This window comes from Trachemys scripta, chromosome 1 (assembly GCF_013100865.1).
Source record: "Trachemys scripta elegans isolate TJP31775 chromosome 1, CAS_Tse_1.0, whole genome shotgun sequence".
Taxonomy (NCBI): Eukaryota; Metazoa; Chordata; order Testudines; family Emydidae; genus Trachemys; species Trachemys scripta.
Window position 1 is genome coordinate 2317513 of NC_048298.1, and position 25671 is coordinate 2343183.

At 49.0% G+C, this 25671-nt stretch overlaps 1 protein-coding gene across 2 annotated transcripts in view; it reads right to left on the bottom strand.

The window, feature by feature from the left end:
* Positions 1-244: 244 nt before the first annotated feature.
* Positions 245-25671, bottom strand: part of SHANK3 (SH3 and multiple ankyrin repeat domains 3) — a gene marked incomplete in the record, with an annotated part of 197915 nt that continues 172488 nt past the window's right edge. For both annotated transcript variants that reach the window (XM_034763556.1, XM_034763551.1), the window contains 1 exon segment: positions 245-2523. In XM_034763556.1, the coding sequence (XP_034619447.1) occupies positions 1980-2523 (544 nt within the window).

Genomic DNA, 25671 nt, shown 5'->3' on the forward strand with positions numbered 1-25671 from the left:
TCTCGAGTCCTGTGGGAGCAGCCAAAGGGCGCCTGCCTCCCTGCCCTCAGACGATAATGCCTGTTCCTCAGCATGAGAGACAGGGGAGGACCTGCTGCACCGGGCACCCCAGGACTGCGGCAGTGCCAGGGACGCTGCAGCTCTGTTCAGCTCGGCTTGGGAATGGGAAACTTGGCGTGGCCCAAACCCACGGTTTAGTCTGTGTTTCTAAATCTTTAAAATCCTGAGAGTCCGAAAGGAGATGGAGATTCTTGAAAAGACTTTAACATTCGTTCAGTCACTAAAAACTCACCAAGTCACGAGCATCCCAGGGAAAGGGAGCAGCTCGGTAAGTCTAGAGATACAGAGATTTAGTAAAATGCTAACAAACTCAGGTGCTACAGATATAGATATATAGATATTTTTTCTCTTCTCTTTTCAAATATATAGCTGATTAAAAAGATGCAAAATAAGGATGACTAGGACGGCATGGGAATCCTGGAGTTTAGCATCATCTCTTGTTGATCATCAGCTGCTCTACATAAATGCACGGAGATTATATATTAGCCATCAATGTGTCCCCCTTGGAAACAAGACCCCAAACCAAGAGGCAAAAGAAGACTCCCCCCACCCCCCACCCCCTTTGAACGTTGGCAAAGCACTTTCTGCTTGATTCCCCACCAGCCTCCCTCGGACATCCCCCAAACATGCTTCTATCCATGCGGCTTCACTTCCTCTCTCACCAGGGCAGCCCAGGGCAATAGGGCAAAGGAACACAGAGTCCAAAGGCTCGGCTTTCTCGGCAAGGCCATCCCCGTTTTCTTGTTTGCATGGCAACAGGCTTGCTCCGCTTTGGGGCGGACGCTGCTGAAGGAGCCTAGGGTGAAGGGGCTTTCCCAGCCATGCATCTTGGCCATTGAATCAGAATGGCCCTTCTTGCTGTAGCAGCCACTAGGACCTGTCTGAGCTGGAGCCCACCAATGGTGTCAGGCGCCCGCATGCCAGCGCAGGCTTTGCTCACAGCCTTTGGGAAACAGGTTGCCTGCTCCCAGAACCCCTGACGCCGCTCCCACTGCACTGCTGGGCCTAGGGACCTGCACCTCGGTGCCTGCCTGCCCTCACCAGTCTCTGAGCTGGCGTCAGGGGCCGTGTGAGTGCCAGCACTCCACTCTCCACTTGGCCCCTCCAAGACTCCCATCACCACTCCCGTGCTATTCAGCAGCTCCTCCGGGCGCCTCCCAGCCACCTGGCCCACTGATCACAGAGGACCCCTGACCTGCCTCCTAGACAGGTAGCCACTCCCGCGGGACTGGTGAGCGGCAGTTTGGCAGGATGTAGCCTAGGCCTCTGGTTGCTGTGACTCAGGAAACGGGGGACTCAACCAACATTCAAACAAGCGCCCACCTTGTATCACATACAGATCAGTTCAGTTCCCGGGTCACAAGACGACCATCGCAACACGGCTGACAGCCCCATCACCCTAAACTGAGCTAATTTGCACCAGTAACACCGACCACTCGCCCTCCCCTCCACAGCCCTTTGATCAGAATACATTCCACAGCTGGCTCCACGCAGGGGAACAAAGTTCTACCACAGACTGGGGAGCATGGGCCAACGAGGGCATGGCCCCCTGCCCTCCTGCCACCAGCAGCGCCCCTGGGGAAAGGCACATCAAGCGATATACAGGCCTGACTCTTTAGGAGTACAGAAAAGAGGGTGTATTTCATGCAACATTCCTTTTCCCAAAGGCGGTGTTGGCTGGTGCAGGGTTGAGTGGGGGCTGAGCATGTGTTTGTGTGTGTGCATGTGCGTGTGTCTGTGTGTGTTTGTGCACACCTGGGGCTCTGGGTGTATGGAGTGAGTGGGCGCTCCTCAGCTCTTCGCCCTTCAGTGCAGTGGTCAGAATAGAAAGAGAATCAAATTGGTTTTATTCGTCTAGTAGAAATGCCCCCCTCCCCCCATAAGTTGGCTCTGGAAGAGGCCAGCGCTGCCTAGGATGGTCAACTGTCTACCAGCTGTTTGAGTGCTCGCTCAATGTTCATGCGGTGCCCCACACGTGTCACCCCCAACTCCACAAAGTCCTCCTTGGTGAGGGCAGGTAAGTGTGTGCCCTCAATCTCATTGTCCTCAAACTTGTCTCGATGCTCCACCAAATTGATGCTTTCCAGCCAGTCCCCTACATCGTATTTGTTCCACAGGTGGAGGGGTTTCTGCATGAAGGGCCGCGGTGGGTGCAGAGTATGCAGGGGGGGCCCGGGAGAGGGCGAGGGGGATGGGGAGCGGCTCCGGGCACTCACGCTCCGCACCACAAAGCGCACCTCCTTGGGCTCATGCGGGATGGAGAGGCTGGAAGATTTGAGGATGGTGGGAGGTGTCAATCCATAGGACCGCACGGTGCTGAGAGGGTCTGTCCTATCCAGGGCAGGTTTCACTGGACTGGGAGTACGTCGGGTTACAGGGTAGCGGCTGCCAGGTCGAACTGTGTAGGTGGTTCCGGAGCTCCGCTGGGAAATGGTGCTGAGTTCTCCTAAACTACTGAAAAGTCTGTGGAAAGAGAGATACAGGGAGAGAGAGAGAGAGAGAGCAAAGGGTAGGGGTGAGGTGGAGCTCCCGAGACACAAGAACATACAGATACAGTATACATGGGGGGAGTAGCCAGCCGCTGGAGAACAGGGTCAGTCTGGGACAGGAGGAGTGGTTCTGTGTAGCGGTCAAGGGAATGCTGTTCTTGGGGTGGCATCGAGCCTGGAGTGTTTTAGCCAAGATTCTCGGGAAAGCCCTGCAGGTCAGTTTCCGGAGGAAGTAGCAGAGGCGTGTGCCAGTATCCACATCCTGGTCAAATGCAGCCCAGGTGCAATAACTCTAGATGCCTGTGGAGATCCACCAGGTAGGCCCTGACGCTCCCTACATACACCTGCAGAGCGTCTGCAGCTTCTTAACCTGACCCCACTTTACACCCTGGTCACAGGCTGAGACAACTTGAGCCTCCTCACCCCACTGCCTGTCATCTCTGCAGCTTCCTCCTGCTAACGATGTCCATCCGCCTTTGACGTGACATCCCGCTACGCTATCAGAAAGTAACGGAACCCCCCCGCGTGCATTCTACCATCTCAGAGGGCAGAGCCAAGCCTGGAACAAGATGGACCCAGCTGGGGTCATATCAGGGGTATCATGGGGTGTGAATGAGAGTAAAGCTACTGCACAGTGAGGTGGTATCGAGCAGGGTGTGAGCGTCACCACAGGGGAGTGAGAGAGCTAAGTACTGGGGCTCAGGTGGCATTGCAGGATGTGGGGTACAAGTTGCACACAAGGTGTTTTGACTGTTTCTCTTGGCCCATTAATGCAGGGTGTGAGGACTTCTGTGCGGGTAATATGTGAGAGAGGGGCATGGATGGAGAAGGCTGAGCACGCCCCCTGCTCCTCTAGAAGCTGTGAGGTTTACATGCCACTGAGGGCTACACTACGTGCTATAGTCAAAGCCTCTTCCTTTAAGAACATTTTTCTTTGCTGCTTGTGTTTAGTCCCTCCCTCCTCCTAGGTGGCTATTTGTGGTGGGTGGGTGGAACCAGAGAAGGTTCACTTCTCTTGGTGTGCACACCCCAGGCTCTCCGCCAGACCAACTAGGAAAGACCAGTTCTTGCATTGCCAAAGGTACAGGCTGTGAATCAATGTGGCACTGCTCTGAATGTTCCTGTGAAGGAAACCGTGGCAGATCGACTCTGCTTTGAGGGTCCCTGAGCAGAGAAGCAAGGCCTCACTGGCTCAGATCCTGGTCCCCATGTTGGCTAGCTTGGTGCCACTGGCATGGGTCCAGGTAGCCCCATGCCAGGTAGCTCGGCCCCACAGGCGGGTCCAGGTATCCTCATGCTGGGTAGGTTGATACCACTGGTATGGGTCGAGGCATCCCTCATCTGGGTCCTTGGCCTCACTGGCTCGGGTCTGGGTATCCCAATATCATGGAGCACGGCCCACCAGATAGAAAGGGTGAAATGCAATGCAACTACAGCTGTTTAACACCACTGGGTAGTTCTTTGCCTCCTGCTGCGGTGGATGGGTCGTGAGCAACAGCACGTGACATCTGCCTGGGTTGGGGCAGGACCAGCCGCCTCTATCCTGGATTAACCTTGGGATCAGAACAATTTGCGTAAGCATTAAAGAGTGTATTTAAACTGAAACACTAACATCCTGGGACTGAAGAATGGTCTGTCCAGTGCACTGTTGCCTGTCTGGGTGGCCCCAGGAGAGGCTCAAAGAATAGTCACTGCACAGTAACAGGGCTGACTGTCAGATGTTCCCATTCCACTAAAAGCTGGACCAGGTACTAATGGGGAGTGGGGCAGATGCAAGGGTGGATGTGGTGCTGGAATCGGAGTTCAGAGAGGTGATCGAAGTCACCCCCTGGCTCTGTTTCTGTGCTCCACGGACAAAAAACACAACAGCTAACCCTGGGGTGAAATGCTGAAGGATGGAGCGAGGGGGAACTTAGCCAGGCCATGGTGCTTCCTTCACTACCCAAACTTCTTTGAGAGACAGACGCACCCTTATGTGATGTGGATGAAGCAGCCTCGTTAACCTGGCTACAGGGATGGGAGACTCTGCAGGCCTGCAGCCAATCCAGCTGAAAGGCAGAATTAACAGTCTGGGGCTCCCAGGACAGCGCCTCCCTTGGGTCTGCAGCTCTTTCTGAGGCTGTGACATTTTACCTCCCGCTCTCTGTCGCTGCCTGGGTAATTCTAGCTTTGGCTTCTGGCTTGGAAAGAGCAGTTACTCACCTGCCCCTGGGGGTATCAGAGCAGACTGGGACATCTCTGTGCAAAGCACCACGGGCCGGAGCCTTCTGGAGAGCTGTGACCATTGGGGCTCCCCACACACACTCCCTCAACACTAGACTTGGCAAATAACTGAGTTTTTAGTTCAGTGGCCGAATGGAAAATTCCAAAAAACATTCATTTCACGTTAACCCCAAATGACAATTTTGAAGTTTTTCTTGCCAAAACAACCCCCCAATAAATAAACACATAAACAAACAAACAAATAAATAAATAAAATAGTTTAGAGTTGAATGAAATGTTTTGTTCAACCCAAAATGAAATGTTTCATTTTTGAGTCTTTTGTTTGCTTTTGTTGAGTTTTTCTCAACAAATCTAGCTAAGTTTCTAAACAAAACGTCATTTCAAAATAAAAATGTTTTCACTTTTCCAGGATTCCCTCCCTGCCCCCCATTTTTTCCAGCTGAAAGTATTTGCTGAATTGAACCTGAATTCGTGAAGAGTTTTGGTTGACCAAGAACTGCATTTCTGGCAAATAAATAATTTGCCAAAACAATTTTGCCCAGTTCTACTCAGCCTTTCACAAGGCACGGTGGTTCCCACCTCTCAGTTCCTTCCATTTCGAATCTAGGAGACGCTGCAACAAAGTGGTGGGTGGAGATCTGGGCTGGTGAGTTACTCAAAGAGCTAGTTACTGGTGGGTAAACGTATGTTCTGAGGCGAGCACCACTGGCACACATCCACACTTTGGGGAGATCGATGCACAGTACTAAATCCCCAGAGCGGAGCGGGTGAGAAGAAAAGTGACTGCAGGATTGCTCTCCCAAATTGGCATCAGACCTGGAGGCCAGGCCACGAGACTGATGCTGTGTAAGGGGCTGGGTGGAGCTCCAGCTGGCAGCTCTACTTATCTCCACCTAGGACCGTTTTGCAGACGTGAGGCAGAGCAGTTTTAGGCCAGGGAGAACGAGCTCTGCCACCTTCATCCTTAGGGAATACCATGCGCTGGGTGTGAGTGGAGGGCCATGTGGCCAGCCATTAAGGCTTGGACTTAGCAGGCTCTCCAGGCTAATGCTATTGGTATGAGGAATGCAGTCTTTGGAAACAAGTAAGATAGGGCCTGATTCTCCCACCACAGGATCAGAATGATTCCCACTGACTTCAATGCAGGGCGAAGAAAAGGGCCTGTAGGAGCCAGCCTCCTAAAGGCTGCGAAGGAGCATCAGCTTAGCGAAAACTAAGTGTAAGAGTCATGAGGGAACTGAATTCCATACAGCTGGGCAGAGCCTGGCTAACCTGTTTAAGAAACCTTTTACAGTAGGGTGTCCAGACACAGGTTCCTTGACCGGAATCATGGTGAGCTGACCCAGTTGTGTCCTATTAATGGACTCAAGAGGCTCAATCCAGATTTCTTCAAAAGGAACAAATAATCCAGGATGTTAGGGACAGATGCCGAGACTGGGGTGCTGAGCTTTTAACCAGTTCAGCGAGAAAACCTTTTCCCACTTCACTTAGTAAGACTTTCTAGTCACTGTTTTCTTTACTCTCCAGCAGGTGCTTTCATACCTGCAATAAGTAACCCTCAACTCCTCTTATCAAGATTGCATTAACCATGCTGCCAGTTGCAAAGATTTCAGGTCTAAGTGAGGACATGCACTCTTTGTGATGAACAACCTGCACCAACCAATTGCTGAGGTATGGGGAGATGCAAATTCCCTGCCTTCTCATGGGATCACCAAGTGTTGAACTTTGTAGTTGTAGTAAAGTTGTAGTTGTATCTCGCTGTAGCAAAGATAAGGGTGAGCTGAGGCCAGTGCTGTGGACTTAGGGAAGGGGTTGTCCTCTTAGGTCCAGAAGGGGATGAAGGCATCCTGGCATCTCCGAGCTGAGGAAATAATGAGCATAGTAATCTCCCTCCCTGACACCGCTGGGCTGAGGTCTCACTTCTGCTGCTCCCCGCCTGAAGGAGGGTGGTGACTGAGCCTCAGAACATTCTCACAAGAGTTATCCCTGAAAAGGGAGGGCAAAAGGGAGTGGTTTGGGGCAGAATTGAATGGAAAAAAGCATTTCTGGGTGATCTGCAGAAACCCATTCACTGCATGCTGCCAACGGTTTTCAAAAGGGACAGGAAAGATGAAGAACGTCACAGGAACCAGTCTGAAGCTTTCCAATAGTCTCTTTCACAAATGATGAGAGTCCAGAAGTGGAAGGAGAAGTCACTATTTTTGGTCTGAAATTTAGATCTTGCAGCGAGGTTTTCCTCTGGTGGTTTGTAGATGGAGGAGGCTGGGGCTGTCTCTGACATTGGAAGAATGTACCCTACTGTCAGGATGCTTCCTGAAGAATGCTTGAGAAACGCCCAAAGATCAAAAAGTTGAACCAAGCATAACCCTGTAGGAATTGAAAAACTCCGGCCCTCCAAAGTTAAGTATTCTCTGTGGACAGCAAGCCTGCAGGACGACTTTGCCACTGCGGCCATGCTGCTCTCTGCGTAGTAACAGCAGTAGCAACAGATGGAGCTGCTTTATCTGAAGTGTTAAGAGCTGCCTTCAGGGAATGTTGGGCCATCCTTTGTCCTTCAATGGCCTTCTGCACAGTGATCTGAAAGGGGGATCATCTGATCCCACGCCAGGGAATCATTATGGGGCTAGAGGTGCCTGATGATTTCCACCCTTAGCGGAGGAGCTGGTGAAGAACAGCGCTTACATCCAAGGCATTCTAATTGCCTCGCCTCCTTCTCCTGGGAGTGGGCTTTGGGGAATCCCCGTTGGCCAGCACTCCCACTGGAGAGGGTAGATCCGACACGCCTGTTACCCTCTCTCACAACGCAAGAACCAGGGGATACACAATGACACTGAAAGGCAACACATTGAAAACTGATACAAGGAAATATTTTGTTTTTAATACACAAAGAGTAACGTGTTCAAAAGCCCCCACATGCCTCAGCCTTTGTGCGGCTGGCAGCAAGGGTGACCAGTGGCTACTGGTGGAATCAAAGACTCTGGAAGAATACTTGGAGCTCCTACTTGCATAGACTGAAGACTAAGCCGAACATGAAGAAGGCAAAAACCTTCCACTAGTTCCCATGCCCTTCTCCACAACCACAACGCCTTTGGAGCAGACTACACCAAGCTGCCTCTCCTCTGAGGACTCGGCTAGCTGAGTGTCAAATGGGTCTGTTGTAATCACAAAATTTGGGAACCAGAAACCCAGCACCACTCAGAAGGGTCCTTGATTCAACCCAGCTCATCACTTATCACAGTCCAAACTGGGAATGGCCCAAGAGAAAAAAGACATGTCAGATATAGGATGTCTTATAGCAAATATTTACTGCCTAGTCCCTGCTCAGAGCCATTGTCAGACATACACACAGCAGGTGCTACAAAGTCACATGAACACAAACTGATGGTGGTCAGTGAAGATTGGCAGTCAGTCTATGCTGTTATGACTGATGAAACTCCCAAGACAGCCTGCATTCTGAGACCTGGCAGGATGACACCCTGAGTCCCAGGCCAGCCCCCCTTGTCGCCTCCAGGCTGCTTAGCCCATCACAAGCCAAGACAATGCAGGGTGGCAGGTGGAACAGGATTCTTCTCCTCCAAATTTAGATCCAAAAGAGACACAGGTCAAACCAAATCATTTAAATTCAGCCACCTAAGAGTGGAAACCAGAAGCACAGCTAATGCTGACTTAGTTCCTAGGTACAGGCTCCCAAAGGCTGCATGGCCTGACTGTGACCATGGTAATGAAACACCCTGGGCTTGTTGCCTTGGGGGACTCCTACATTCACATCAACAAGGCACCAGACACAAAACCTCCCAAACTTATTTAGTTGCTTTCTTAGGACCCTGGCAGGTCATCACCTGCCCATACGGCTGGTCACATCCTACACCTGCTCTTTGGATGACATGTTGATATAGAGTGTGTAACAGTCTAGTCCCTTTCTTGCACATTCAGGCTGTGGTCTGAGCTCTCCCAGATCTCTGGAACTCAAAAGGTCCACAATTCTGGCTTGTCCACAGAGGCTCATTGACCCTTCCAAATTAAAGGGCATGCAGAAAACTGGCCACACTTCCCCACCAGGCCAAGGAGTGGTGCATTACAGTGGCTTATGCTAACCTCAACCACCACCATGCTGGCGCCCAACAAGCCCTCCTTCCCATCACAGCTCTCCCAGGTTTTCCACCACCTTGTGCATGACATTGTCAGCCCTGAGGAAACTACAACCAGAAGAGTTTCCTCAGCAACACAGGATCGTAGAAATTGCCTGACTGGATCAGACCGGTGGTCCATTTAGTTCAGTAACCTAGCTCTAACAGTGGCCAGCATTAGCTCTTCAGAAGAGGTCTGAGAATCCCCTGGTAGCAGATATGGGATAATCTGATCCCCAGGAAGGTCTCATTGTGATCTCCAATCATTAGAGTTTTAAGCCCTAAAGCACAGAGTTATGCACCCCTGCCACAATGTGTTAGAAATAGCTACCCTACCGACGGCTAGTCCTGTTAGCCATAGAAATGCCCAATCCATTTTGGAACCTCACTAAGTTCTTGACCTCACTGACAGCTGATATGTACAATAAAGAAAAAAAGAAAAGAAAGAAAAAAAAGAAAAAAAAAAGGAAAACTCAGTGAAAAAAAAAATGTCGAAACAACCCACTCAACTGCACACAAATTCTCTCCCTGGGGAGAGGATGAGAGAGAATCAGCCACATGTGACAGGAGTTAGTCATGTTGCTTAAAGCATGCTGGAAGGTGCTCAGAGACCATGGTGATGAGGTTGGCATAAGAACCTTTCTAAAATAGAGACACGGTGGCAATGAGTCCCACTGTTTAATCATGCGCTGTGAAGAAGTATTTCATCTATTATGAACTTGCCACCTTTTCGTTTCATTGCATGCCCCCTTTCTTGTGCTATGTGACAAGAACAGAAGTTCCCAGTCTCCCTTTTCTAAACCATTTAGTATTTTATATACGTTTAACGGTATCCTCTCTCAGTCGTCTCCTCTGTAAAGTAACAATCTAAATCTTTTCAATCACTCTCTCTGAGAGTTTTTCCAGGCTTTGATCATTCTGATCACCCTTCTCTCACCCTCCTCCAATTCTTCGCGGTTTAATAAAGTTCCACTTGCTCAACTTAACCTGCATTCAGCATTTCTCGCTGTGAACAACACATGGTGGCAGTGTCTGAGCAGTGCGTTCTCTGCAGTGCAGCAGCTGGCAGTGGGACCCAGGGACCTCGGTTTGCAAACAGGGGTAGCGCAGCACCTGGAGAGGCCAGTATGGCCTGGGGAAGCAGCATGGTGGTGGTAAAGGGGACTTCAGTCCCAAATTCATTGGACTGGGCACTGCAAAGATGCCAACAGCCACTGTCCACAACTGATGACATGTTGCCTGCACTTTCCAACGCCAGCATCTTCATGGTCTGTGAGGGGAGGAATGGCGCACACGCCTGGATAAGAGTCCAGCATGCGGACACCCTTTGCAACAGCATTAGGTGGCTCTAGATGGCTGTGCATGCAGATGGGCACAAGCCCAGCACCAGAGGTGTTCCAGCGAAACTCTCCCAAATGCTGGAAGGACTGCCCAGGTTGAAAATAACTGCAGATGATATCCCCATTGCAGGCGAAGGGAGCAATGGTACAGACACTGAATGAGACCATGAGAGAAAACGACAAGCTTTTCTATGGCTAGGTAGGGACAAGAATGTAAAACTGATCCCAGAAAAAAAATCATCTCACACAGCAAGAAGTGCTGTACATGCAACGCTTGCTCTCAACAGCAGGGCTGAAAGCAGATCCCAGCAAGACCAAGGCAGTCAGAGACACGTCAGCTTCACTGGATGTGAAGGGAGACAGCCCTTCCCAGGAATGAGAAATGTTCTGTCCAGGAGTGGAGGCCATACCTCAGCTCACAAGGCAGGATTTGGAGCGGAACTGGGCAAACGTTTGACACGCTGACACACATTATATCAGATGCCCCTGTCCTGAAATACTATCAGCCAGGAGAGCCATTCTCTGAAACCATCTCACTGGTGAGGGCGATAGCAACAAGGGAACGGGGCAGTGGGAATTACCTGATTCCAAATAACACGTTCTCTCATGCCATCTAAAGTACTAACTAGAAATACCAAGACCAGCCTGACAGAGCACTGCAGGCAGGGCAATGTGTGTTAGGAAGGGAGCAAGGAAGTTCCAACCTGGCTGTTTGGTGGCTAGAAAGAGAAGGGGTAGTGGTGGGCCACGTAGCTATATAACCTCTGCTAGAACATCGGGTAGTACAAGATAGTGTGTATGCAGCCCCAACAGTCACAGCTTTCCAGAGGCTTTGGTGCGGGTGCATCCCCAGAGCGAGTCCTGTGCTGACAGGCTACTCAAGGGAAACTAGACGTTTCTTGTGCTGGAGTTGAATCGTCAATTGCCCCAGTGTGAAGGATCATGGGTCCGGGACCTGGGTCTGCAGGTCCCCAGACCACAGCCTCCACCCAGCAGCTTGCTAGTACCAGCAGCAAGTATGCTCTGGTAGAACCTTGCTTACCATAGTCACTGTCCACAAAGCTCCCAATTGGAGGAGACGTCTGGCTTCTCCAATTAGCTCAGACTCACTGTATAAGCCGGGAGGCACAGGAAGTTGTGTGAACAACTCGATGAACTCCTGGCTGGCTGCTACATTGGATCCTGCCTCTTGCCTGATCCTGGGCCGTACCCTATTCCTGATTTCTGCCTTCTTGTCCCATTCCTGAACACCTGACTTGTTCGAGACCCTGCTTCTACACCTCCTTCTTGGCTTGACTCCTGACTCGATCTCTACTTCCTAGCGTCTGACTCCTACTCTGACCACTAGGTCTGACCACCTATGTCCCGTCTATGACACCCAGCTGTATATTTACCTGTTCTCTGGAGCTTGTTTCCTTTGCTTATGGGGCAGCCACTGTATCATCTTCAAGGTAGGTCAGGTGGTTCCCCAAGGGGTGCATTTTGAGGGTTGTTATATTGATCCCTAGAGGAGCTGCATTATGTGGGCAGTTGGCTGGTCCTGGAAGAGGGCATATTGGTGCCCAGAAGCTCCTGTGGGGGGGGGGGCAGTCAGATGGCCCTGGTCAGGGGGCTGCATTAGGAGGGTAGAACTGTACATTAAGGTTGCAAAACAGCTTCCATTCTAGCCTCCTTTTTTCACACACTAAGGTACGTCTGAGAAATTTACCCGAGATGCTGAGCTGAAACTCCTTGTTTGTGTCCAGTCTGTCCAGGGAGTTTCATTTAAATCCCTTTATCTGCATTTGAGTTGTGAGTGTGGGAAATGCACTTCCTGTTGTTTGAAAATTCTAACCATAGCTTGGAACACCCAAAATGGCCAAAGTTTGACACCTGCAAGTGGAGCTGGTCCTTAGGAATGAGTAGGCACTTCAGCTGGTTTGAAAAGAATGGTTTAAACGAAGCAAAACTGTGCACTGAGCACATGCAATAGCTATTTTTCATTAAGCCAGGAGATGCACACTCAGTGGGAGACAGTTCAGAAAGTCGGCATATTTCAAAGCTGGGTAACAGGACCCAGTTGGTTCGCTTACATAAATGACTGTAGCACTCAAGCTACTGGACTGATTTCCTTCAAGCCTAGCTTGCTTTGTAAATCTCACTGAGATGGAAGTGCTCAGCCATGTATAGGGAAATCTGGTTCTGATGTTTTAAAGTTATATGAGTCACATTCTGTTCTGAGTTACACTGGTGTAAATCTGGAGTAAATCCATTGACTTCAGTGGAATCAGGCTGGCTTTACATAGGTACAAGTGAGAGCAAAATTTTGCCCAGGAATGTTTTAACTCTGCTGACAGTGGGGCACCCTCACACAGTGTAGTATGGACATGGACATGCGCAGGTCTGGAAATGCGTACCTAGTCTTCAGTACTAGCAGACACCCAGGAATCTGTGTTGACTGGTCCTGGTTGGTTTTAGAATTGGGCCTCCCTCCCCTCCTTTTTATTTTTTTTAAAGCTTCTATCTTTAAAAAAACTTAGGAAATTAAATGCAAAAAGTTACAATAAGGCAATGTTAAGGCTGCACAGCTAAGCAGGAGTCAGGCAAAGCAAATGTTAAGGTTGAACACACAACCTGGACTCTGTCCCCTTATGATGATACACTATTTTATTTTTTTAATATTAAGTGGAACTACATCTTCATAAAGTGCTTTATATACGAGCAATGCCTGGCCTCCTGTCTGTGCTGCTCATGGGAAGAGTCCTTGCTATACAGCCCCAGTTCAAAAGGTAAATGAAGGTTACTTACTTGTAACCAAGGTTCTTTGGGATGGACTCTGCACATTTCCACTCTTGGGATATGCATCAACTGGAGCTGTTGAATGGTGCAGCCTTCTGCTAGTAGTGCCTATTAGAGCACTCACGTGCCCCCTCCTAAACCTCCCCTCAGTGAGCACGAGGCTAGAAAAGGGGGCATAGCGGCAGTTGCTGCCTCAATTCCTTCCACTGCTAGTGTAGAGCCATGAGGAGTTACTGCTCCGCAGAAGGCGGAAGGAGTGTGAATATGCAGAGTCCATCTCAAAGAATCTTGGTGACAAGTAAGTTACCTTCATTTCTCTGAGTGTCCTCTGCAAATTCCCATTCTCGGGACAGCGTAGTCAGCAGTATATATTAGAACAAGGAAGGCAGCATCAAGCTACCAAACTGGACAGCTGGTTAAGGTGTGATATCTAACACATAATACTCGGAAAACATTTGTATTCAACTCCATGGGACTGCTTTACAATTTTCAATTAGTGGGACATGCTTGAAACATGTGACAGAAGCAGCCATTGCTCTTGTGGAGTATGCTCTCGGCAGAGCAAGGGAGACCATGAGGCATTTCTATCCCTTTTTTACTGTACACTGTCTGACCCAGTGAGATCAGTTTGCCCTTATTTGAATGTGGTCTGGAAGAGTACTGGATTGACTGACAGGGAAATAAGATATTATTTTTTGTATACATTTTTGGTGAGGATGAAGAACTACTTTATCTTTATGAAAAATTGTAACTGGAAGGTGAGTCATTAAGGCATGAATTCACTAAACCTCCTGGCTGACATTATTGTATAACAAATGCAGTTTAGTCAGAAGATGTAATAGACAGCAAGAAGACAACGTTTGAAGGGTGGAGACAAGGTCTGATAGCACTAAGTCCAGATCTCATGAGGGAACAGGCTGTCTCACAGGGGATAACGATTTAGCCTTTCAGAAACCTCAACGATATCATGCGAGAATATAGATTGACTATCTACTGGTATATAAAAAGCCGCAACTGCAGCTCAGTGTACCATGAGTGATGTAACAGATACACCCTTATTCTTTAGAAACAGCAAATACTTTAATATGGATTGAAGAGGAGCTGACTCAGAATCAATATCCTTAACAGACACCCATAGTGAAAATCTTTTCCATTTTAAATGGTAACATTTCCTAGATCATCTTCTAGCGTTAAGTAAAACATGTACATCTATAGAGAACAATTCCCTAATTCTGTCAGAGCCCTAGTGCCCATGCTGTTAGATGCAGTGAAAGTGGATCTGGATGGTACACTTTCCCATGCTGCTATAACAGGTCTGGAGACACAGGTAAGCATCTGCAATTCCCTTTGGAAAGAAGGAGCAAGTCCATGTACCACTGTTGTCTCAGCCATGCAGGGGTGATAAATATAATCCTTACTTAGTCCTTCAACCTTCAAACTTAAAGGGAATGGTGGGGAAGCATACATTAGATCTGTACCCCAACTGCAGAGGAATGCATCTATTCAAGAGCAGAAGTATATGCTCACTTTTTACCAAAAGCAATGGCACTTGGTGTTGAATTGTGTGGCAAACAGGTCTATTTTTGGAGCACCCCAAAGAGAGAAAATGTCCTGGATCACAGTCTGAAGAAGTACCATTCTTGCATCTGGGAAGAGTCTCAACTTTATTGGTCTGCTAACTGGTTGACAGATTGTGCCACATGCAGAGCTACTGGACAATTCTGGTGGCGAATACACCAGTCTCCAAAGCCTCCTTACAAAGCTGTGAGGAGTGGGCTCCTCCCTGTTTGTTCACACAGTACATTGCTGTCCTAGTGTCCATGGCCATTTGAACCACAGATCCTTGCGCCTGAGGGAGGAAAGCTCTGAGTGCCAAAGGAGTTGCTTTTCACTCCAGGACACTGATAGCCAGAGGGTCATCTTTCTGATTCCAGAGAACTCTTGTTCAAGGATTGCTGAGGTGTCCACCTCATCCTGTTTTAGAGGCATCCATTGTAATTATCATGAAAGGAGAGGGAAGGTTGACATTCACGCTCCCTCCATATGTGTTCCTGATTGATCCACCACAAAAGAGCTTTCTGGAAGCTTGTTGGAATGTTAAGTATTAGATTCATATCCTGTACTGCAGGTCTGAAGTTTCTTGCCAATCAGTGCTGAAGGGGAGGGTCTCATTCTTAGTCTTGCGTAAGGGGTAACATATGCGGTGATGCCGTGAGACTCAGTAGGGAGAGGAAGAACTTTACATTCTGAGATGGACTTTGAAGTAGAGACTGAATGGTAGATTTCACTTTCAGGAATTTCTCCTTTGGAAGGTAAGCTCTCGCCATTCTGGACTCAAGTGCTCCTATGAAGAGGATATTTTGTGAGAAATGTCAATAGGGATTTCTTTTCGCTTATCAAAGATCTCAACCTTTCTAATGGAGAGCATGTGAATTGAGTGACTCCCTTCATTTCATCTTTGGCAGCTGCTTTTAGGAGCCAATCATTGAAATATGGTAAAATAAAAATCCCATCTTCTCAGAAAAGCTGCCAGTACAGATAGACATTTTGTAAAGACTTGGGGTACAGTAGAAAGGTCAAAGGGGCAACACCTGTGTTGGAAATGACCTATGGCAAAATTAAGGTACTTCCCATGTGATGGGCTTCTCAAAATATGAAAGTAAGATTCTTTGAGTTAGAGCGCAGCGAACCAATCTAGATAGGACAATGGATCCTAGAGTTAACTTTCAGATGTGAAACCTTTGGATCTATCGGTTTAGCTTCTTCAGATCCAGGACTGGACAAAGACCTCAATTTTTCTTAGGAATTAGGAAACAGCAGGAGTAGAAATCCCGATTTCTTAGATTTACTGGAACCTCTTCTACTACTTTCTCCCTTAGTGGAGCGTTCATTTTTGTTCTTAACACTGAGTTGTAAGAGGGATCCTGACAGGGGAGATTGGTTTGGAGGGAGCAGGGGCAGCTCCAGGCATCAGCATAGCAAGCGCGTGCCTGGGGCGGCAAGCCGCGGGGGGCGGCCAGCCAGTTGCTGTGAGGGCAGCAGGCAGGCGGCTTTCGGCGGCGTGCCTGCGGAAGGTCCGCCGGTCCTGCGGCTTCGGTGGCAATTCGGCGGCGGGGACGCCGATAGCGCGGCACCGGCGGACCTCCCGCAGGCATGCTGCTGAATCCACATGACCAGCGGACCGACCGCAGGCATGCCGCTGAAAGCCGCCCGACTGCCGTGCTTGGGGCGGCAAACCACATAGAGCCGCCCCTGGGAGGGAGGTTCTCAAACTGGATTGTAAAACGGTGTTTCATAGTGTCCAAAACTATAGTGTCCAAATGGCATAAACATTCTCCAACTGTTAGGGGAAGAGAATTAAGGCTGGGTTTGTGGCTCTTGATCTTCATGTCAAAGCTGAAGTTTAACTGTAAGGAAAGAAGAAGTGGAGGATGAATTCTTTGGTCTCATCTTGGATTTAAAGGGACAGCCTTTATATTGCTGCTGAGAAGCAGAGGATTGCTGTTGCTGTTGGTAGTGTTGTCTGCCTTTGTTGAAATATGAAGATGAAGAATAAGGTGGATGATATTGCCTTCGATATCTGAAGGCAGCTGTAAGAAGTCTTCTCTTGAAAGGTTACAAGAGACCCAACGAGCTAGCTGCTGATCTTGTTTCTTTCATTTTCTCCAATTCTCCATCCATTTTAGAGATAAAAAGTCTATCCCTTTCAAGCAGAAGATCTTCACTCCTTGACCTTGTTAGGTAGGGAAGAGCGGACGAGCACAGCCATGCTTGTCTTCAGATAGTTATTGCTGCAACTATCAATGTTGACGATGCATCAGAGACAACAAAGGGTGCTCTCAGTGCATGCTCAACGCCATTATGGTCCTCCTTAATAGGGGACATTATCAGTCTGCAATGCTCATCAGGTGGATTCTGGGTGAAGAGTGAACTCTTGTCCTACAGGTGAAACTGGCTAGGCAGTGAGTATCCTCATGTTTAAAGAAGATGAAGAGCAGTCTATTTACAACTAACTATCTAATAATTAAAAAAGTAAGATGCCTTGGTAAGGATCTTGATTCCCAAGAAGGTTCACATCCACGCATGGCCAGTGACTGGAAGGAACTGAGGTGACCACGGCCACATCCTCATTTATAGCTCCACTCTCAGAATGTGCTCAGGGGGGGGGGGGGGGGGGGGGGGGGGGGGGGGGGGGGACATGAGCACTCTAACAGGCAGTACTAGTAGAAGGCTGCACCATTCAGTGACACCAGTCGACATATATCCCAAAAGTGGGACTATGCAGAGGACACTCAAAGAAGAAATTAGGATTATTATTAAGGGGCTCTTCCCATAGAGTTGGGTAGCACAGAAATCACGCTCATGTTCCGAAGGATGAGGCAGTAGGATGGAGACTAAGCTTTGTATGAAGCTCATGTATACTTGGATGGGATATGGCACCATGACGAGAATCAGCCAAAGGTTTCGCCCTCTTGGAGTTGTGCCTGAGCACCGTCTGCAGTTCATGAGCAACAGAGGGGGCTGTGGGGCAGAGACAAAATATTGTTCAAAGCTCATGAACAACTGAATGGGGCTGACACGCAGGACGGCTTGAAGCTTATGCTCACAGTCAGATGGGGATGCTGGGCTCAGAAGAAACAACACCCAACAAAATCTCACAGAAACAAACCAGGGCTGTGTAGTGGAAACAACAGCTGACACTCACGTTCAGTCACGTGGTGTGTGTGTGTGTGTGAGAGAGATCAAAGCACTGTCTGAATCTTCTGTTCAGTGGGACATGGACAAGGTAACCATCATCTGACACCCATATTCAGTTGGACGGGGATGACACCAGTTCCATCCACTCCAAGCAAAGCTGATCACTTTGATGCTTTCTAACATCTTTGGTGCTGCCAGCAGGCTCGCAATGTTCTGGGACTATGAGGTGGGTGTAAGTGAAGGATCTAAGCAACAGCTATTTTTAGACCCCTTCTCTCTCTCTGTAGCATCAGGATGGGGGAGGTCCAGGGTGCCTGCCTCAGTTTGGAACTTTGAGAAATGTTTGGCTCCACATCTGGATGCCAGAGCCCAGTTTTTCCTGAGTCCACACGATAATGCCCTAAACACTCAGACATTGTGTAACACCAGTCACAGAGTCAACAGGACTGAATGCATGAAAACACGGACATGTGGAGTGAACTCTGACCTGAGGAGGACCCTCCCTTGCTGGCCATGGACACACTGAACGAGATTCGTTCTGCGTAAGCTGAGGCACACACACTTATCAGCCAGGGTCTCCTGGTACACTTGAGGGTTGAAGGGCTTTAAAACTGCTTTGTAGGCAGCCCAGAGGCAGATGGTCTTCAGCATTTCCTACATCTCTGTTAAGAATTCCTGTGCATCAGAGACTGTGGAAATGGAGCATCTCTGGTCCCTGTGGAGGTGAGTTGTGTGTCTGGCTGGACGGGGATGGGGATGGGGGATTCCTTAGGTGTTCCCATTGGGTGCCCCGGGGTTCTGGCCCAGCACGGCTGGACAGGGATAGGGATGGGGGATTCCTTCGGTGTTCCCATTGGGTGCCCCGGGGTTCTGGCCCAGCACGGCTGGACAGGGATAGGGATGGGGGATTCCTTNGGGTGCCCCGGGGTTCTGGCCCAGCACGGCTGGACAGGGATAGGGATGGGGGATTCCTTAGGTGTTCCCATTGGATGCCCTGGGGTTCTGGCCCAGCCCGGCTGGACACTGGGATGGGGAGGCAGCGCAATCAGCAGAAAATGAGACAAGTAAAAACCAACATGAGTCTGTGCAGAACTTCGCTTGTGCTCTGGAGCTGCCTTCACACATGGAGGCAGCACACAGGGAGTGAGCTGGACTCCGATTTATGCTACTGGTGAGAGACAGAGGGATAGACAGACACAGCAATCGCACAACTGGAACACAGTGAGGCATGCATTCTGGGGAAATTCACCGGGTTGGCCCCCTGGACTCTGGAGCACGTCACAATTCAAAGCTTCCCTCGCCTACTGAAGGCCCCAGGTCACCTTCTGGCCAGTCACAATCACTCGTGCTTGGGATTTTCTTCTTGTCACTCTGCAGTGCATGAACTTCCTTGCTTAGCGCCCTATTGCCTGTTCCTGCCAGGTAGCTACATTACCCTGATCAGCCATTCGCTTGTCAGAGTCCTCAAGAGGCACTGGTCACCACCGGGTCTGTGCTGGGCTCAGACAGGGGCTTCGAGCCGAGATTCCCCCGTGACTGCTCCATGCAGACATGGTCCCTGATGGGGTCTGTACTAGGGTCTGCACAGGACAGGGCTCCACATTCACGCCGTTAGAATCAAGACAAGAACCTGACGTGACCACCTCAGTTGCCCTGTGACTGCTCAGCCTCCTGGCAGAGAGGAGAGCGTCCTCCTGCCGCCCAGCCCGGAGAGCCCCTTCTCTGTCTGCCATTTTGCCCCACGCCTAGAGATGGGATTTCATTTCAGGAGCTGAAACAGGATAAAATGCTACTTTCCCCATCTCACAACCACCTGTCACCCGAGAGTCTGCTCCAGGGCCCAGGCAGTGAGCTAAAGACGTCCCATGGCAGGGAAACATGTACGTAAAGGGAAAGACATTTGGGGCTCTTCCAGTTCTGACACAGGGAATGGGGCCGGCTCTCAGGGAGCTGGTGGGAATGGTGCAGGAGGAGCAAATGCTGGCTGTGGAGGAGCTGCCAGCCAATTCAGTCTCTGCCTTCTCCAGAAACCTTATACATGTGAAGGTTTGATTGAAAACTTGCCGAGTGACCTGAAATTGCCCCCCGCCCCGTGCATCCTCTGCTGGCTGTCCCCTGGGAGCAGTGAGTTCGAGTGGGAGGGCTCTCTCAAGCCATAGTTTGAACCATGTCAAAGCCAGAAGGGAATTTCCTCAGTTTCCTCCTAGAAGTCAGCGGCACATAATATCACAGCACAGGGACACAGACATGCTACTGGGCACAAGAGGGTTGAAGTTCACGGTTCACAGCAAGCTCCACTCCCTCCTCTCCCACATCCCAAGGGCTGTGGGACAAGAAGGGAGAGTGACTGGCACGTGACACACACAGCAGCACAGGGAGGACAACATGGGTTTGCTATGAGATGAGAGCATGCTCACTTACACAACTCGCCCACCCTCCTGAGGCCTGAGGCAGTTCTAGACAGAGCAGCGCGGACATGCAGATGTGAGAGCAGGAAGAGAGGCAATGAGAGAGAATGTTAGCATCAGTCCGGGGCGCAATAACAACACGGAGAATGAACAGACTTCATCCCAAACCATTCCAGAACCACTGCGACTCCCAGAAACCCATGCTGGGCCAAAGGGCTGGCTCCTCATACTTCTCTCCCATTGCAGAGGTCTCTGCTGGGCAGAAGATGCTGAGGAGAATGACCAACTCAGCAACAGTGGGCGGGTGGGTGCAGCTGTATTGAGGAGCGAATATGTGGGCAGTCCTTGCTCTACTGAAGTGGGGCCTTCTCCCCATCTCCCAGAAATGTGCTAAAGTCTATGGCAGAAAAGCAATTCTCTAAGTACTATACGTATAATTGATTAGCATTGCAGGGCTTGGTGACTCCCTCACAGCTCTTTCACTGGTTTGGTGCACCCCCCAGGGCTGTGCACCAGCTCTCTCTGGTTTGGGGTATGTACAATAGTCTCAGCCCCTCATCTCCAGAGACAATGCAGAACAGAAAGTGTTTGAGGTCTGCAAGTGGCATGAGTGAGGCTTGGATGCTCAGTCTGGGTTTGATGTTTACTGTGACGCAGCAGACCAGAGGGGGCTGTGTGTGGTTCTCAGGGAGATGTTGAAAGGGATCCAGGTGATTGGAACCAAAAGGATTCGGGGAGCCAGTTCAGTATTCATTGAGTTCACATTCCTGCATTTACTAGAGAAAATGGGACATTCATAATCACATGAATTCAACAGCCAAAGCCGGAGACAATCTGACAGTGGTATTCCTAAAGATAGGGAGTAGGGAAGGGGGGAGGGAAGGGGGAAGGAGAGTATGGGGAATAGAGAGAGACGGGAGGAGGGGAGAATAAGAGAGGGAGAAAGAACACGTGCATGAGAGAGAATGCTCTACAGAAAGAACAAGAGAATGAGAGCGGTAAATACAATTCAACATTTTATCTGACTGAACCAGAAATTTGCTGTAGTGGTTTGATTTTTGACAGTTGTGAGAACAGTAACTAGAACTAATGGCAATAGACTGTTAATGGGCCCTTGAGAGACAGTTACTATTTCCCAAAGGGGACAACCCCAGGTTCTCTGGGTAGGGAAGTTTGGTTTAATCCCTACCTGAGAGCCTGCAATAAATTGTAGATTTTTCCTGCCCACCCAGGGACGCCAAGAATTTCTCTTCAGAAAATGAGATTGAGTTCGACATCTGGGTTCCAGAAAATAGCTGGGCCAGATTGAGTGTCAGGAAAAGCTCAGGAGAGTTGTCCGCTCTCATCTCAGTGGAATCCTGCTTCTGTCTAACTCCTAAGAGGAACTCCTAACCATTCCCTTTGTATATTCCAAAGTGAAGTCGCACCCCAATGCATTTGAGAGGACAGGAACCCGGTTGAGAACACAATTCACCACATCTGTCTCCCTAACCGAAACTCTTCCTCTTTCTGAATTACATTTCCAGAAACCTCCTTGTTTCCTGAAGTTTTGTTCACTGTATCAGGGGCTTTAGTCAATATTTCAATCTGGTATTGGTGCTATGAACACAGGGGCTTAGCCTTGGATTAATTAAAAGTTTCTATAAGGAAAGAGGTTGCACTCTTAATGGAACAAAGTTCACAAGAACATTGTACTGAACATATAGCTCTCCTGCCTGCATCAGACTCCAGAGGGAGAGAAACAAGCGATTTAATCAGTAACATTGTTTCAGACTTAACTGTCTTCTGCCAAATGAGAGACAGCAAGTGAAATGTACTGGCTAGCACTCAATACAGTACACAAAAGTCAGGATCGAGTGAGGCTTGCATTGGTGGAGGCTACCTCAGATCCTTATTAAGCTGCAGAGCAACCCAAAGTCAATGCACAGCGGGAGCCCCACAAACACATCTGTCTGGCTTACAAAGTACTGTGGCCATTCCCCTAGTGAACATCTGTGGGTTTTAGTGGGTTTCTAAAGAGAGTGCCGTCCCAGCTGGATGTCACAGTAACAACTTTGCTATGCTTGCTAGAATGAAGTAGAAGAGCAAGAGGACTTCCAAGCTCTTTTTGAAAAATGTCCCTCCCATTCTTTTAATGTAAGAAGGTCATGAAACGGCTTCCCTAGGTTTTCTTGGGCAATTTCAAACACCATGACATGACTGCAGAACCCCCATAAGTCAAGTGAAAGTCCTTTTGACACTGCTGTGTCTCTTGGTCACAATTTGCGGAATGGTGAAACGGGGAGAAATAGGAACCAAAAACTGTATTTCAATCGAAACCATGGCCAACAGCAAATCTGCATTAGGAATAGGAAACTTATAAACACAACATCCATGATAACCATGAATGTTCCCACAACATTGCTTACTGTCCCACCCGCGTGCCTCAGCTCTGCCTTTGGTGGTGAGAAGGGAATTCGGGTCTAATCTTTAAGCACTTCATTGCTCACGGTTCTTCCACAGTAGACCTCAACCCTCCTCTAGAAGGCCCAGCCTCTCCTGATGGGAGAGGGGCTTTTTTCTACTCCCCATGGATGCAATCTCTGGGAATCTTCAAGCCAATCTCTTAATGTACCTTGAACATGGAGGGACTCCTACAGAGCCACTCCAAGCTGGCTTGCAGGGAGCTTTCTACGTTGACTGCTTCTATCTTCTGCTTGGCAACCTGTTCACTGACCGTAGCCTCACAGCTGAAATGTGGCTCTTTGGAGGCTGATCTAGAAGCGGAAAATCCTGCATTCCTTTAGCTTCCTTTTTGTGACCTTCATTTCCAGTCGTAAAGTTGGCAGGAACAGCCCTCTCCCTGGAGCAGAGACTCTATTCCCTTCTACCTAGGCAATAATTTGTCTGAAACAAAACTTCATCTCAGGACGTTCTCAGTGCCGAAATCAACAGGGAGGCGAAGCTTTGTAAGGTTTAATTCCTGCTTTTTCTGGCCACTTTGACAATGAAATAATCTGTCAGGGGCATGGGTATGTTTCTTACTGATGTGTAGGTAACACATTTGAGATACTCATTCCTATGTGATAACCCAGTGGGCATAAATGAGCTGAAGTCAAGGTTTGCTCTTCTACTCACTCGTCAGAGAAATGGGTGCATGAGCTGTGATTAGTACGTTAGTGATCAGATGAGGTGAAGCCAGCTGTGCTTGCTGTGATATGAACACATGCTGAGACTTATTACCCACAATGCCCCTGTCTCCTTGTAGGCAATGCACATCAACATTTAAAAAACACAAACCCACCCATTCTTCCAGGAAGGGAAGTCTTTGATTGGTTTCAGATTAGTGTATCTGCTCAGGATCAAAGGGCTAATTTCTTTGCGGGGAGACTACCACACGAATCACTAGTTCTTCATCAACTAATCCAGAAACACGGCTCGTGCTCTCCAGAGACCCCGTCTCCACAGCTGTGTCCCTACAGGGCATGTGCTATCACGTTCTATTGCTGTCTGCAGTGCCAAGTCTAGAAGGGAAACCTCAACAGCTGAGGCAGAGACAGAGACTGGTTTCAGGAATGCCATAGCATCCGCCTCATTGAAAACACCTTTGGATGGTGGCATAGTTTAGGGACCAATGGAAAACAACATACCAGCACCCAGCAAGTTTGCAGGTAAGACGAGTTTCAACATTCTTATCTAGTGATGGCTTCCTTAACACTCTAGTGCTTGATCTCTGGTCAATTTCCCTACCATTTGGGTATGCTCACGAGCAAAGCATTATCGCTCTGACACACACCAGGCAGGGGAGGGCTGGGCCACACTGAGTTTCAGATCACAGAGGGTATGTCTACACTGCAATTAGACACCCACGGCTGTCCTGTCCTGGTGGACTTGGGCTGGAAGCCGAACTCTAGGACCCTGCGAGGTGAGAGGGTCCCAGACCTCAGGGTGCAGCCCAAGCCAGAACATCTACACAGCAATTAAACAGCCCCTTATCCCGTGTCAGCTGGCACGGGCCAGCCGTGGGAGTCTAATTGAAATGTAGTGCTAAGGTGATCACACCGAAGTGTACCCCCATGAATAGGGGCCTCTCCACATTGCCAAACATTGGGGGCTCTCCTAAAGTGAAGGATGGACTCTAAGGGAATATGGGACCCATTCTGCTTCCACTGAAGTCAACTGGAATTTTGCCCTATTTTCAATGGTGCAGTATCCAGCCCTGTGTGATAAGAAGAGAGCACGACTGAATGGGTGGGATGTTCTTCAGCACTAACACTCACAGTACAGCATCCTACTCCACCAACGCAATCCAGCTCTGGACAGAGCCTTAGTTTCTAGCTCAACTGATTGCAGGCTTTTCCCACACTCCTTAAACCCACATGCCCCGCCAGGAGGCAGAGGGACCACCTTTTCCTGAGAGGGAGGGGAACACAGATTTGTTCACCTAATACTGGCATTCTTTGTTCTACTTCACCATTGGACCCTATTCCCAACCTAGGGGGACTACCTTCCTGAGGGGCTAGGGGGGAATTTAGTTTCTCACTTCACCTAATTCTGGCACTCCTGTCTGTACTCCTGCACTGGATTCAGACCCTGACCTGGAAAGGCCACGTTCTCTCCACACCGGAGTAGAAGTGGTTGTGCGGTTTGCACTTATACACCAGGGGATCCCCATTAGGAAAGGGCATGAGAAAAATGGATCTAATTTCATCTTTGACTTGACAAACACCAAACCTGAGCCTCTGAATCAGCTCTCCATAGGAATCTGCCCTGGCTGTGGAATGAAACTTCAGTTCTTTTTTGTGCATGAGTTTAGACACACTGAGGAGACAAAAAGCCTACAAGGAAACAGGGGCTTGTGACGCAGTGGCGGGAAGCTTACACCGTTTGACTGAAACAGAATTAATTGATGAGTTTATATAGAAATAGGTAGCTTTACCCTAGGAGCTAAATGCCTAAAGGGCTTATTTTTCTTCTCTCTCTCTTTCAGATCTGTAGAAATATAAAGAGTTGTGGGTTTCCAGAACAGCACCTGAAAAACTCAGTTTTGCATCTAAAAATTTGCTTCAAATGATACATCTGGCACGTTCTGTTGTTGCTTAGACATAAGAACCAAACCCTGTGCAGAGAACCCTCTAACCTGGATTCTCTGCTGAATTCGCGGGTGCGTAAAATTGAAACTGTGTCGACACTATTGAACAATCCTGGCTTGAGTCGAACACTTGTTCACAGATATGCCTTGAGGTCCAGATGACCACTGTCACAACACAGCTGATCAGCAGAGGTGGGAGGTTTAGGTCCAGGTTCACTACACCCAATGAGAAATGGCACAACCCTGATGAGACTGGATGGCCACGGCCAGAGCCACATGACACAAGGACATTAAACGAGAATGCCATTTTAAACATATGTTTTAATGTTGTACATGTAACAGGTGAGGTTCGCCCTGTAGGGCTATGCTTTCAGCCTCTGGTGCTAGGATGTAGGTCTCCAGCTGCCTTTTCACAGCTCGCTATGACTCACTAGGCCTACTGCTCACTGATCAAGGAACTCAGGGATCAGGAGTTAA